Source organism: Phoenix dactylifera, chromosome 5 (assembly GCF_009389715.1).
Source record: "Phoenix dactylifera cultivar Barhee BC4 chromosome 5, palm_55x_up_171113_PBpolish2nd_filt_p, whole genome shotgun sequence".
In the NCBI taxonomy this organism is placed as follows: domain Eukaryota; kingdom Viridiplantae; phylum Streptophyta; class Magnoliopsida; order Arecales; family Arecaceae; genus Phoenix; species Phoenix dactylifera.
The window spans coordinates 5,428,808-5,443,740 of NC_052396.1; the positions used below are offsets into that span (position 1 = coordinate 5,428,808).

The 14,933-nt window shown below is 36.7% G+C and overlaps 1 protein-coding gene across 4 annotated transcripts; it reads left to right on the plus strand.

The window, feature by feature from the left end:
* The first annotated feature begins 2,983 nt into the window (after positions 1 to 2,983).
* LOC103707716 (VIN3-like protein 1) lies at positions 2,984 to 12,455 on the plus strand. 4 transcript variants are annotated; one of them, XM_039126612.1, is made up of 7 exons: positions 2,984 to 3,002; positions 3,324 to 3,442; positions 5,571 to 5,928; positions 8,584 to 8,658; positions 9,291 to 9,939; positions 10,719 to 11,029; positions 11,131 to 12,455. In XM_039126612.1, the coding sequence occupies exons 4-7, from the start codon at positions 8,622 to 8,624 to the stop codon at positions 12,237 to 12,239; spliced, it is 2,106 nt and encodes a 701-aa protein (XP_038982540.1). In that variant the 5' UTR covers positions 2,984 to 3,002; positions 3,324 to 3,442; positions 5,571 to 5,928; positions 8,584 to 8,621; the 3' UTR covers positions 12,240 to 12,455. The 4 variants fall into 4 exon arrangements, with proteins under 4 accessions (XP_038982540.1, XP_008790536.1, XP_008790535.1 ...); XM_008792314.4 differs by lacking the exon at positions 2,984 to 3,002 and adding an exon at positions 3,030 to 3,097; XM_008792313.3 differs by lacking the exon at positions 2,984 to 3,002 and adding an exon at positions 3,032 to 3,234.
* Positions 12,456 to 14,933: the final 2,478 nt, after the last annotated feature.

Below are 14,933 nucleotides of genomic sequence, written 5' to 3' on the forward strand. Positions count from 1 at the left end.
CACTCAAGGATGGATTTCTAAAGCACTCTCAGTGGTAGAAATGGCTCCTTGGCAGGGAATGAGTGGGTCCTTTCTCAACGTTTAATTTCTAGGGATATCTAAACAATAGGAATGGGAAAAATATATAACGATAAAATATTTGACCACCCACTCACTTCCAACTGAAACCTTAGTTTTAAGTTAAAGAGAACTGACCCCACCTCATGTTTCAACTATATATATGCTGCTAAATCAAACAGATTAAGAATGGTGAAGCGAAAGTGCAAGGACCTTTCCCTTCTTATACCTCTCTCTCTCTCTCTCTCTCTCTCTCTCTCTCTCTCTCTCTCTCTCTCTCTCTTAGAGATTTCATTGACTGTACCCAATAGTGATTATTGAAAGAGAAGGATAAGAGAAAAAAATTATATTTCTATCTGTATTTTACAATGTACAAAAGCAACTTTTATATATACTAGGAGGCTGACGAAGTTTGGCAAGATCTACTAAGTTTGGCACAATCAATTACAAATTAATCGAGATAAAATTTGATAAGGCTAATTAAGTTTGGCACAATGTCCTACAATGATTCTAACAGTGATAAAGTGGAAGCCTGGAAAACTTGCAACCAAATCATGTGGTTTGATATTCAAAGAAGGATCGTGTTTGTAAGATTTGTCCTCTGGAGGGTCGTACAAGGAGACATTGTGTGGTTTAATAAGAAGAGATGGATTCATAGTTTCTAGGAAACCAGTCTTCCTATCACGGAGAATCATAGCTGCATTCATATATGTGGACGAGAAGATGGCTATTTTAAAGTCATATCTGCTGCGAAGTTGGAAGTTAAAACTCCGAAGAGCCCCATTGGCCATACACCGCGAGGGATCCGATGATTCATCTGTACCTCAAAATCTATTTTTTATTCCAGGCATGCCTATGATCAAACTAAGTTTTTTTTTTTTTTTTTTTTTAATGAAGTGGTTTTGGATCACTATTTATATTATTCACATTTGATATGAAACTTATGTTTTGGTTTGTGTAAACTGCTCTGTTTAAATTTGCCGGCCAATCCACCTTGCACTTCGATTCTCTGTAAATAGACTACTTTATGGCGAATGAGTAATATAAATGATGTGCTCATCCTTGTTTGGAATTGATGCAAGGATGAACAAATCATTTTAGCATATAACATTAGTATGCTCCCTGAGCAGTGCCTCCTTTCCAGCCTCCTAAGCAGCCAAGTGGAACAAAATTTTCACTTTGTGATAGATATGAACTACACCCTTCTTTCTTTAGGGTTTGTAAAACTCTTTTATTGGTCAATCTAAAAGAATTTCAAGATAATCTAGTCAAGAGGGTGTTGCACTACGAAGGCAGTTGGATGTAGTTTCTAAACTTGCACTGCATATAAGAAAGTGAAGATAAAAGAGTATTATTATTGGTCACCGTTTTATCCACCAATTTCTTGATCATATGTAATATTGGAGATTGATTCGATATGCTAGATATAGGTAAGTGCTGGGTTGGGTTGGCTCATTCTTGGAGGGACATATCGACACTAGTAAGGTATTACATCAAAAGTGATTTAAAAAAATTTTCTCGTGCCAAATGTCACACATGATCTTAGCCGCCGTATGGAAGTACAAACAATATTAGATAGGTGAATAATGGTGCAGACCATATTGAAGTATGGAGGTGGAGAGAAGTTATGATGTTGATCTTATAGTGGAAATACAAATAATTATGGTTAAGGTTTTTTAGAATTTCACCCAAACCCCAACATTAGGTAGCTTGGTTATCCCAAATTATTACGCATTGTAGGATACATATGGTTACATGCAGATACATCTTTAAAAAAAGTTTAAAAACAATTATTCATCATCGTTGGTAGATATTGTAATGTTTAACACAATAAAAATAATCAATATTATTAATGTATACACTATTCATAGTTATGGCACATTACGATTTTCAACAAACAACCATAATATTTTGAAGACTTTTTCATGATTTGTTTTGCATCATTCATGAGAAAACAAGAAAAAATTATTTTGTTTGACAATATCAAATATGAATCTATCTTTAGTCACTAAACAATCAATAGAGACCAAGCATTTGAGGGTTTTTTTTATAGAAAAAATCATTTCAGAAAATTTTGGCTTTAATGGTGTTTATAATTACCTTGCATATTGGAAAAAAACATGTTCTCAACCGAATAGGATAAGAAATACGACATAAGCAAAGAAGGATAGAGATCGTGACAAAAGAAAGATGCAAAATTTTTCAAATAAAGTTATGAAAAATCTTTCTCAAAGCTTATTATTAATTATTATACTACATTTTACATGATTGGCTGTATTTTTTTTTGGAAAACAATGTAGACTTATTTTCGAAACATGACTTATTGGGTGGATGCAATATTGAATTATTTATTATCTACCATCATAAGGAAGGCTTTGCCCTTCGTCCACAAATTTTTCTTTTTCCAAAAATCTTTTAATCTTCATACGAGAAGGAGAAAAAAAAAAAAAAAGAGTGTCCATCCTTGTGTTATACGAGCATACAGTGGAAAAGGCCTCGACTGAAAAGTCGGAATATAAAGCGATCAGAAAACTCCAGCGATCAAGTTTTAGAGCAAGTATATATCAATCACTCCTTGTCATACCATCTACTAAAACCTCACACATCACATCAACAAGACCAGAATCTAGTGAAGTCTTTTCATGGCGTATTTTTTTTTAAAAATTAATTATCAAGGGCCAATGAGACAAAAGAGAAAGCCCTGGCTTTTTTTTTTTTAAGGAAATCCCCCCTTCATTTATCTCATTTAATGACGTCCTACTGGTAGATCCAATTAGTTAGGTTGGCTTGCCAACCTCATCAGTGACCATATGTTGGTCAAACGCCAACATTAAAATAAAGGTGCTAATAGTGAGTTGGATCCGGATTGGGTATAACCTAACCAATTAGGTTTTAGATCTTGGATCTGTGTGGCGAGGCCGTGGAAGCGATGCCCGACTTGCTAGGTTCGCTACCCCTACCTTCTCCTATTTAAACGCTCTCGTGCGAGGGTTGGTCTTTTTCTTTTCTTTTCTCTCGCTAGGGTTTCTTTGCGAATTTGGTACGATCTCCATCCCCCCCCCCCCTCTTCTCGCTCCGTCGCCTAGGGTTAGCGTTTGATAAATTCCTCCAAGTCTTTTCTCGAGGATAATATTTGTGGATCTTGGGTTGTTGTGCAATTGTTTTTCACTGCATCGGGTATTGATATAGGTTTTTGTTTCGTTGTTTCTTGTTCTTCTTATTTGTCGCCTTGGGATTTAGGGCTTTTGGTGGTTTTGTTTGGTTAGAATCGGAAGGATGAGGCCGGTGTTCTGCGGAAATTCGAGTACAGTACTCGCCAGACGGAGCTGGAGGGGCTTCTCGGCGGACATGGAAGGGCAGATCGCATCGACATGAAATTCATCTGGTAGATTTCTCCTCTATATTTTAATTTTTATTTGACCCTTTGGTTTTCTCTGGAGAATTTTACATCTTTTGGTCTATCTGGGTGATTTATCTCTGTATACCGTCATGTCTCTTGCTCCAGTCATGGGAAACTTTTCTTGAAAGAGAGGGTTTTTGATATGGAAGGATACTGGAAAGACCAATCGTCAGCGCTGTGACTTTTGTTGGTTTAAAGCGTTAGCCTTTTTGTTTGCATTGCCTTTAAGGATGAAGGATTTTGTTCCTTGATCCAAAATCAAAGTTCAATTTGTTTGTGATATGGGCTTCTGTAATTTCAAATGCAGATCGCATCCCTTTGTCTATGATGTCGATTACGTCTCTAACACCCCCCACACACAGGTGGTGCAATTCCAGTCTTTACCCATGCCAATCACCACCTCATGCATGAACAGGGGTTATTTCCATGAGGAAAAAGCAAAAACTGGTCATCCTGTGGGTTAAAATATATCATTGCTTTCTATGCCCTCGCTTGCAAATTACTTTGTGGCCAAAAAGTGTTTACCACAAACTCACGACTTGTAATATCTGGGGCATTTCGAAGAACACGCGGCATCATGATATCATCTCTTTAAATTTCTTTTTGTGTTTTTTAAAAAATAAATATTCTACATCACATGCAGTTAGCTAATGTTCAAGTAATTGATTGTTTATTGGCAATATACTTGACTTTTTTATGTCTTTATGTTTTCTCCGAATATTGGAGTATAATTTTCAGTGAAAGCAAATTACTATATCTCGAGAATATGTGTAGATTTCATCTGTTGACTCTATTAAAAGCAAGCTATGCAAGTTGCTTAGAGGTTACAAGTTTCAATAATCTTTGCTTTATGTGGTGTGAGTCCTGTAGCTATTGAATTTTTGATTTGTTTAGTAATAGAAATATCTGCTAGTATAAAAAAGTTCTTTAGTTTTTCCTGCATTCTATACCAAGAAACTTTTCTTGATTTTCTAGGGAGTCAGTGACAGGAGAATGCTTCTTCTGTGATATTCGTGGTAATTTTTATGATGAATCTTGACCTTCACTGGTATTTCACAAACAATTTCAGAAACTTTCTGAATTGCTTACGTTCCAATGTTTTAAAAGGTTTTTTCTGTTGTGCCTGTAGTTTTCTCATCTCTGATCTCTTGAATATAAAAACTTTTTCTAGTATTGAAATTTAGCCCTCGTGAGTTGTCCCAATTCATGCATATTACCATGGTCATACAATGAAGTGTGACCATCCAACTTGGCTGTTCATTTGTTTGCTTGATTACTGCAATTTCAAGTTCTGAACAATTTTATGGTCACATGTTTTCTTTTTCTGCCTAAATTGGGTTGTTTCTTGATTCAGAAGGATATAAAAATTTAGAATGAGTTCAATTATGTCAAGTCATTGTAAAACTACCTGAAAATTGATTTTTATTTGATAATGTTGTGAAGGCCAAGAAATTATATATTTCAGTTTGCCTTTCTTTTTCCAGTTACCTTTTAATGATTACCTACATGTTTAGTTTGGCATGATTTTGCACCAAACCGTATATGCTTAATGCAGAGATGAACAAGTTTTGCATCCAGGTCCTTATCTTTTTCATGTGCATCTCCTTTTTTGTTTTTTAAGTTTCTTCCTTTGGTAGAGTTCTTTTTGATCAAAACACATTTGCTATTCATCGAATTCATCTTATCTCCTTAATGGCTCATATATAGACATAGATACATTTGTTGATTTTAGATAAAAACGAACTTGTTGGTTGATTATTTGGATGTGATGATCTTATTACTATTGGTAGCACTTCCAGTTGTATTTTTTATGCTGGTGTAGGCATTAGGATGGAGCCGCTTTTTGTTTCTTTCTTTCAATATTGGGTGAAACTGTAGAGTTTTGACCAACTTAAGAAGTACTCCTAAAGAGTGTACAATACAGCACAGTATTTAATAAAAAATGAATCCAGGGCTATTATTTATCAACCTTGGACCTTAGATTAAGGTTTTCCATACAATTCCCTTGAGAAATCTGGCATTTTCTTTTTATCTAATTCTCCATCCTTTTTTACTTATTTCATATTGTTTATTTTCAGTTAATCTGTTGAGAGAACACTTTTTTCACATACAGGATAATTATAAACATCATCAAAACCAGAATCCTGACTAGGAGAAAGAGATTAAAAAGGTGGTGCACATACCTTTTGGCCCCCTTCTCTTCTCTATAAATGGGTAGAGGGGGGCAGCCTCTTGAGTAGTAGAATTGATTTGATTTTCATCCCCCATCTCTTTCATTCTCTCTCGGCTCTCGGCTCCTGGAATGACGTGAGAGTTTGGAGAAACTCTCTCAAGGCTTTTTTAGCGAGCGAAGTGGATGCGAGGCGGGGCTCGGTACATGTACAAAGGCTGGCGATCGTGTCTCAGTATCAGTCAGGAGGCGACTATGAGATCCATCCCATTGACTCACAGAATTCGATTGCTCGGCTAAGGTATATTTTATTACCTTTGTGTGATTAATTAACATAATTTTTTTTTGCATGCCCCATATCAATCTTGTAGCACTGTAGAAATTATTTCTGTTGCATTTTCCTGCTCACATGCATTTAGGACCAACTGACAACCAGCCTCTGTATGGGAGCTTTAGTGGTTGCTTTTTATTTCCTCTGTTAAATTGGCTACTTGCAGTGCATGTGGGTGGGAAGATGGTTGTTTTAAAGCCATATGTCCTATGGAGTGGTTTATTTCTGTTGCAAAGTTGAAAATTGAAACTAGAACAGCCTGTCAGCCATACACCGCTAGAGATCTGATAATTCATTTGAATCTCAAAATCCAATTTGTAATTCACAGGCCTGAAATCAAAATATGCTTTTTTTTTTTTAATCAAGTGGTGATGGGTTACTAAAGATTATATTTACATATACATATTTTATATGTCAAATTCTGAAACTGGGGTAAATCGATACTTTGTATAAAACTTCGGTCTTGGTCTGTTTGAGGTGCTCTATTTAAATGTGCCAACTAGTCCACCTTGCAGTTAGCTTTTCTGTAATACAAATTGATTTGATATCAATGTAGCACATTTGTTTCGAATTGATAGAAGGATGAATGAATCACTTTAACGAATAGCATCAGTATCCCCATGAGGAGTGTCTTCTCTGTAACCTCCCAAGCAGCCAAGTGGTACAAAGTTCTCCCTTCGTGACAAATATAGATGGCACCCTTCTTCCTTTAGTTGCAAACCTCTTTTATTTGTCAATGTGCTGAAATTTCGTGATAATCCAATCAAGAGGGGTGTGCACTAAGGAGGCAGCTGGATATAGCCTCCAAACTTGCACTACATATGATATAAGCAAAGATAGAAGACTACTATTACTGATCACCGTTTTGTCCATTCCCTTACTTCTTGGTCCTGTGCAGCAATTGGATATTGGTGCAATATGCTAGCGATAGGTGAATGTTGGGTTGGATTGGATCATTCTTGGAGTGCCACGTTGACTCGTAAATGATTGGATTGGAAGTAGGGAATGGGTAGTGATCTAAAGCATTTTTCTCAAGCCAAGTGTGATGTTTCATCTTGGCCATCATATGGAAGTACAGAATATTAGGTAGGTGTACGGTTGTGGAGAGCCGTGTGAACTATGGAATTCGAGATTAGTTATGATGAATGGCTATGTTTGGATGGTGGAATAGAATTTGGTGTTGTATACCTTGTATTGTGGAGAAATAGGGCTTATACCATGAAAAATGGGGATTTTGGTGAAGGGATAAGTGCAAAGGGAATAGAGTGCATCTGACTTCATGTCAGATTTGGATTTTATAACATGGACAAAATTGCACTCCCACTTTTTGGGTAGATTAAAGAGTGAATAGGGCACAAAGGTAATTACGGGAAATAAGTTTTCCCTATTCCACGGTATAACTATATTCGATCATTTTGGTGGAATAGGGTTATTACCATCTGGGCCTATTGTACCCCCACATGATATAACTCTATTCCTTGGACCTTTTTTTTTTGTTTGGCAGCATAACCACAGACTGAAGGCCTTATTCCACCTTATTCTGGGTGGTTATATTGATTGCCAGACACCATCTTAATGTTATTGTAAAAATGCTAGCATATGCAGGAAATGGTTAAGCCCTTTAAAAAATTCATCAAAACCCCAACTTTATTAAGTTTGGCTATCCCAAATTATTTTGCATTTCAGGACAAACAATGTTTATATGAGGCATATTTTTCTCTAAAAAAGGTTAAAATTAGTTGCTCATCATCAGGGACAGATATTGTAATGTCTAGCCTAATAAAAACAATCAATCTATATGCATTATTGATGTATATGCTATTTGTAGTCTTATGTAAATTATCATTTGGCCATATACTTTATGGCACATCATGGACTTTATTCTTCTTCTCAAACTTGACAGACTAATACATAACGTGTGTTTCTTTGTTTCAAACACTTCATAACCTTAAATGAATGCTCCTTGAGAGTTTCACATTATTCCTTCTGTTTCTAAACCCTTGAAATGTGGCATGCCTATCATAACAAATGCATGTTGTTAGAACTAGGTTATTCATTAAACTAATGCTGCATTATGAGAGACTACTTTCTAAAAGTAGCAACTACATGTATTTTCCTGTGCATGCATACATGCATGTGCATGCATTCTTGTTGTCTTAGATGCATAATTGCTCTTTCATGCTCCTTACTTTTTTCTTATACGAGGCTATATGGAGCACAAAAGGAGCATTTTGGTATCTGTTGCATGAAAACTACTTTGTCAACAAAAATTATACACCATAGCCGTGATTTAACAAATCATTTCGTGCTGAGCTGGATTGTTCCTCTTAATAGGCCCTTTCATGTTTTTCTCCCTTCATTCTGACTTGGTTGGCTGCTGCTATGAAATGCTTGGGTGGATCAGATAAGGTTATCTGAGTGTATATCTTTTGGACATATTCAATGCTTGTACATCTACAGTTTTATGTTTTTGTTGTTATAAGAGATTTGTCACTGTATTTTCTCTGTACTGAGGATTGTTTTTGCTGTTTTTTGTCTTGGTTTCATACTTTCATGGGCTCTTTGAGATTTTGCAAGAAAAATAATTTGTAAATTTAAGGTCATACTGATAATCACTGTTTTCAGGGAAGGCACTTGAACCACTTTTGTAAGTTTAGAAAGCAATGGACTCAGAAGACAAGGTGCTCCTTAAAGGTATCGGTAAGATGCTTCATCTAGAATTTGGTTTTTTTTTTTTTAATTTTCAAATTTAATTAGTCTAGCATGAACTCCTAATATTGTATATGGACTACTCTTTCAGTGGACTATCTTAATTCTTTACCTTATCCGATTAAAGGAAAAAAAAGCAAATGAAAAGCAAGAATTTCTTGCTTGTATGTGATCTTTGTGCTTTCTGGAATTTGGAAGATTTTCTGGTGCATAGGATGTGCTTCTTTGCTGTTTCTAGTAGCATATGCAAGCACTTTACAGCCTACTGCTATGTTTTTCAACAAAAGTTTTTTTTTTGGGGTTCTATTGCATTGTCATATACATCAGCACTATCCTGTTTTACTTTCAGCTCCCTTCGTTCTTAAAGCTCATCAAGCGCTGCATTACTTGAGCAGTTGTGACATATCGTTTTGTTTGATTCCTGCTAGTTTCTAGAATATCACTGCACCCAATGTCATGGTGCTTGTACTGTGCTGCCCGATATATTCATGATTTACTCTGCATTTCTTCTGTTATATAACTTCTTGGAACTCCCGAATATTGTTCATTTTGCATAATTATTTCATGTGCTCCATTTTCTGCATTTTTGATGTGGAGGCTAAGAAATTATGTTGCTTCTCCAGCTTTCAGTTCACATACATCTTCTAGTGCTATAAGCACTCCAGAAGAAAATGGACGCATGCATGACAATGTGAAGGCTCAGCAAAGCCTGCAGGAGTTTCTGAAGTCCTATCCAAAGAAGGACCTGGTTCGTACAAGTTTTGATAAAGAAAGTAAGCGGTCTGGCACATCAAAATGTAAAACAATAGAGGAGACTTCCAAAGCTACAGCAATTAGAGGATGCAAGAACCTTGAGTTGATGAAACTCTCTTCAAATCATTCAACTTTTGCCAACAACCAAGCTCCTAAAAAGCAATCGAGGAAGGGGGAGCATCCTGTTCGGCTTCCTTCTACAGAAGGCTCTGAAGAGTTTAGATATGCTACCACGTGGATTTGCAAGAATTCAGCTTGCAAGGCTGTTCTGTCCTCAGAAGACACATTCTGTAAAAGGTGCTCATGTTGCATTTGCCACCTCTTTGATGACAACAAGGACCCTAGTCTTTGGCTGGTCTGCACATCTGAATATGGAGACCAGGATTGGTGTGGGTTATCTTGCCATATTGAGTGCGCACTCCAACGCCAAAAAGCAGGTGTTGTTGATCTTGGGCAGTTTATGCAGCTTGATGGGAGTTACTGCTGTGCTTCATGTGGAAAGGTTTCTGGGATAATAGGGTGAGTAACTGAATTATGTCTAACTTGGAAGGTTGTATGCATATGCTCGATAGTCAATTTATTTTTGTGTCTCATGGCCATGGAAATGCTTCCATTCACATAATTTAAAGAGCTTTTATCTCTTCATTTGGATTAAAACTAATTTAAAGAGCTTTTTTCTACATGCATCGAGTGACCATATGTCTGTCAAAGCCCAATATTAAAATAGGGGTGCTGGTGGTAAGCTGGATCTGGAGTTGGTGTGACCTAAGTAACCAATTAGGTTTTAGATCTGGGATCTGTGCCCTAACTCAAATATGTGAGACTGAATCAGTAAGGTTTATGTGATGTCTGACTTGCTATTTTTGAACTATCAATGGGAGATTGCATCAGTTCATGTCCAGTTGTGCTGGACTGGACCAAAACTGATTTGAGGTTTCTAATTGAGGACTCATAGGCAGCTCCACTTGTCTGAGGTGGGTAAGTATTGGTATAAATTGATAATTGTTTTGCACCCCTAATTACCAAGGATTTCTGCCAGTCACCTTTTAGTTGTTTGTAGGGACTGTTGCTCCACTATTTTGTTTGGTTAATTACCTGATGACTGAGAACCATAAAGGTGCGCAATCTTTGGATTATATATTTTGATGCAATTGTCTAATTTAGTTATTTCTTGCATAGCTTGTAGTTGAGTCCTTGATTTTTCTTTTAGAATGATTTTTCCTTAGGGCAGTGGCTATATATTTTTGTTTGATGCTTAACTGTTAGAGGTGTGGGAATTTCTTTTCTTTTTTCAACAGATGCTGGAAGAAGCAACTTGCAATAGCCAAAGATGCTCGCCGAGTAGACGTTCTTTGCTATCGCATATTCTTGAGTTACAGGCTATTGGATGGAACTTCCCGTTTCAAAGAACTGCATGAAATTGTTGAAAATGCCAAGGCAAAGCTGGAAACTGAAGTTGGTCCGGTGAATGGAGTTTCAGCCAAAATGGCCCGTGGCATTGTTAGCAGGTTGTCAGTTGCAGGTGATGTGCAGAAACTCTGCTTTCTTGCAGTTGAGAAGGCAGATGAGTGGCTGAGGTCGACCAGTCATTCAGACCCGAAGTCCAGAGGTTAGACTACTTGAAAGTAACTTAAAATAATTGTTGTACTGTCACTTAATTCCATGGCCTTCAACTTTGACAGGGGAACCGTATCTTTGTTATTGTTGCAGATTCCCTTCCAGCTGCCTGCAGGTTTCAATTTGAAGAGATAACATCATCATCTATTGTTATAGTTTTAAGAGAAACCTCTTCTTCGTGTGATGCTGTCAAGGGTTACAAACTCTGGTACTGGAAGAGCAGAGAGCAACCATGTGTGAAAGAGCCTGTCACTTTCTCAAGAGCTCAGAGAAGGATTCTAATTTCAAACCTTCAGCCTTGCACAGAGTATGCATTCCGAATTATTTCATTCTCGGAGGATGGAGACGTAGGCCACTCCGAGTCCAAGTGTTTTACAAGGAGTGTGGAGATAATCCACAAACACACTGAGCAGAATGGAGCAGAAAGGTGCTCATCCAGTGGCAAGAGAGAGGCCAAGAATACAACAGCAGCCCGATCCTCTGGATTCAAGGTCCGAAATCTGGGAAAGATTCTGCAGCTAGCTTGGGCGCAAGAAGAAGGTTGCTATGAAGGGTTTTGCAGTGATGACGTAGAAGAAGAATCCTGTGGCGGGAGTGATGCAGTGAAAACAGAGACTGCCGAAGAGGACCAAGCGGCGCCAGCTGTCTCCCGCCGTCTTGACTTGAACGTGGCCTCGGTGCCTGACCTCAATGCTGAGGTGACTCTCCCTGCAGAGTGCTCCCCTGATGAAGAGAATGGTTGCAGTTCAGAGAAGAATGGACTCGCAAGATCTGATGGAAGTGGGGATTCCCAGACTTGTGCTGCCACAGTTGAAGTTCCTGCTGTGGAGTCGCCGCCAGAATCGAGGAAACGGTTGCCCATCGTCCTCGAGGAAACTTGTTATGGAGATAGCACTTTGGTGAATGGTTCTCCGATGCGATTTTCACGAGGGTCGGGCCAGTTGGATGACAATTACGAGTACTGTGTGAAAGTCGTGAGGTGGCTCGAGTGCTCAGGGCATATCGAGAAGGAATTCCGTATGAAGTTCCTGACATGGTATAGCCTGAGGTCCACCGAGCAGGAGCGTCGGGTGGTTATCACATTTATCCGAACCCTTATTGAAGAGCCAAGCAGCTTGGCAGGGCAGCTGCTGGATTCCTTCTCAGAGATTGTGAAATGCAAGAGGCCTCGGTATGGTTTTTGTAGTAAGCTGTGGCACTGACGTTAGAAAAAAGTGTCCTAAAGATCACTTTCCACAAGCGAATTCTTAGATACCTATTTTTTGGGAGGTTACATTGTAGTGGGTCTGTCCAATTGTTTCTTATTATACATAAACGTCATTATAGATGTTCTATTATGATCAAATGAAACAGTCCATCTTGCTGTATCGCTTAGCTAAAATTTTCAAAGAAGCTGCCTATGAAAGGCGGTTTTATAATTATCGGAGCTGCATGTGATACGTTCTGTCTTTCTGATTATTTTTGATGGACTCTAGATATGTTGACCTGGGAAAAGCTGTGCCCGTTTTATATGACTTTATCTTCAATTTAGGGCCGGAATACAGGTATATTCATATTTATATTCACATTCATATATTTTTATGAATATGAATGCTGATATTAAATAGATACAAAAATTGGTATTTATGTTAACTTTAAAAGTATATAGATGTGAATTGGATATCATTTTATATTTATTCTAAATGGATATAAATACAAGTTGGATATTAGTTTATATTCATACTTTTTCGATCTAAATATAAATATAGATTTGATATTATTATATAAATCAAATTTTAGTGGAACTTACTGATGAAAATTACTATTAATACAATCATAAAGAACAGGAACATAATGCACTTACAGTTTGTATGTGAGACATATGTAGCTAAAGATTTAAGGTTTGATTACTAAACTTGTAAGAGACCTACGTGATCAAGAGTCTAGATCACTGATTTGATTGAATTTATGTTAAACTCTTAACATATTATAACTTAAAGTTAATTCGATGAGTGTTCTTTTTTTCGAGAAGGCTGTTTTTCGTGGAGGAAGATAAGTGGATCCTTGTGGTCTGCGGTTTAGTAACAATTGAATGTACACCCTAAAGTTTATTTATAATAAAATATAATATAAAATTATTAATAATTTTTTGCACCAAATACTATTATTACTCTAGCTATATCCTAAATAAAAACATAATCATGAATTATCTATTTTTAGATAGCTCTAAAATGATTATGTAAATATAGTAATACATAGACTATGTTAATATTTGTAATTTTTTTGCAACAAAGATTAAAAAATATCATAATTTTTTAATTTTAGCATAAAAAAGAATTTGTTTTTAATAAAAATTATGATTAAAATATGAAATATCATAATATCCCCGAAATAATTATTTAATAATCTGAATACTTATTCTAAGTAAAATATACTGCTTATATATAGTAGAAATCATGTTGTAGTTTGGTGGTTATATGCTCATCTTGTGACTCTTCTAACCCACGTATCCATCTTTTTACCAGATATCAGGATCCGAAGTATCTTTGAAATCTAAATTGTTGTATGAACAACAAAATTTATAGGTAAATTCTGATTTAGGATCTTGATCCCATTGTATATATTATAAAATTAAATCCAAATCCAATCCAAAATGGATGCAGTCAGATTTTATTCAACCTATTTTCGGTCCTACCTCAATTGGTACCGCACTGCAAATTTGTGGCTCCATTTTATAAATCAAATGCATAATTTTTTTTATGTCCGTGCTTACTTGAGAATTTCTTTTTTCTAAAATCCTTTAGCTGATCATCTGGTTGTTGCTTTGTTTGCAAAAAAGGGGTTTTCTTTTTAAAAAGCTTTTACGTGTTCCTTTATTTCTGGTGGTCCTTGTCGAGAGGGAGTGAGGACATTTTTTCTTGCTTGCGGATATCTTGCTGTGCGACGATAAACGAGGAGTAGACAAGGTTTCTTCTTGTTTGTGGATCTTAAATCATGGGACAGTTTTTTTTTTTTTTCCGTGCGTAATGGAAGAATTCCTTTCCAACCAAACTAATTTGTCTTGGCTGAGATGGTAGTAGAGGAATGGTAGTAGCAGACAGACAGATCAACGTAAACAGAGTATATCTGGAGATTTTGGACCGACTAATTTCCGAACAAAGGAGATGGATATTCTTCTGGTCCCAAGTCCAGTTTATATGGATATTAAAATCGGATATTCCCTGTTTAACTTTTTTTGAAGTAAAAGATTCAAGTTATTCCACTTTCTCAATCTTCGTGGTATGAATATGATCTCTTAAACATGCTCCTATCTATTTGATTGGCTACCGGACTAACTGGTTTACTTGGCCTTTTAGATCAGATGCAAGAATTCTCTCAAATGTAGCTTGAGTTAGAATTCACTCAAAATCGAGCTTCAGATTCTGTCACCTTTTCCATGGTTAACCGCTAGAAAAAAAAAAAAAACATCTGCTATTATGGACTACTTTTTGCTTAGTAATTTAATGGGTCAAGATTTGAACCGGATGTTAGTGCATGTAAGTGCTGCATTTCTTGTTGCCTATCCAATGAAAGATATTGTCTGGATGGGATCATGTCCTTGGACTCATCGCAACCAGTAAAGGATGGAAAGCGGTTGTGCGAGGGCTGGACTTGATGACCACAAGGTATACAACCGTTCTTTTTTTTTTTTTGCTAAAAAAAAAAGGAGTTTGATTAGGATATAACCGTGCTTTGCAAAAGGAGTTTGATTAGAATTGAGGATTGGTTGGAATGCAAGGACAACTTAGTCGGCTAGAGTTATATAGAAAAGCAATTTTTTTTTTCTCATTGTCTCTATAACTATGATTATTATTCCCTATGATAGATTTTCTCTACTTGAGTGGGCTAGAGCTATATGGTAGAACAACTTTTTTGGC

Bases quoted from the DNA above. Each gene is read 5' to 3' on its own strand.
- LOC103707716 (XM_039126612.1), top strand. From the start codon at position 8,622: ATGGACTCAGAAGACAAGGTGCTCCTTAAAGGTATCG. The intron at 8,659-9,290 runs GTAAGATGCTTC...TTGCTTCTCCAG, and splicing joins GGTGCTCCTTAAAGGTATCG to CTTTCAGTTCACATACATCT. The intron at 9,940-10,718 runs GTGAGTAACTGA...TTTTTTCAACAG, and splicing joins AAGGTTTCTGGGATAATAGG to ATGCTGGAAGAAGCAACTTG.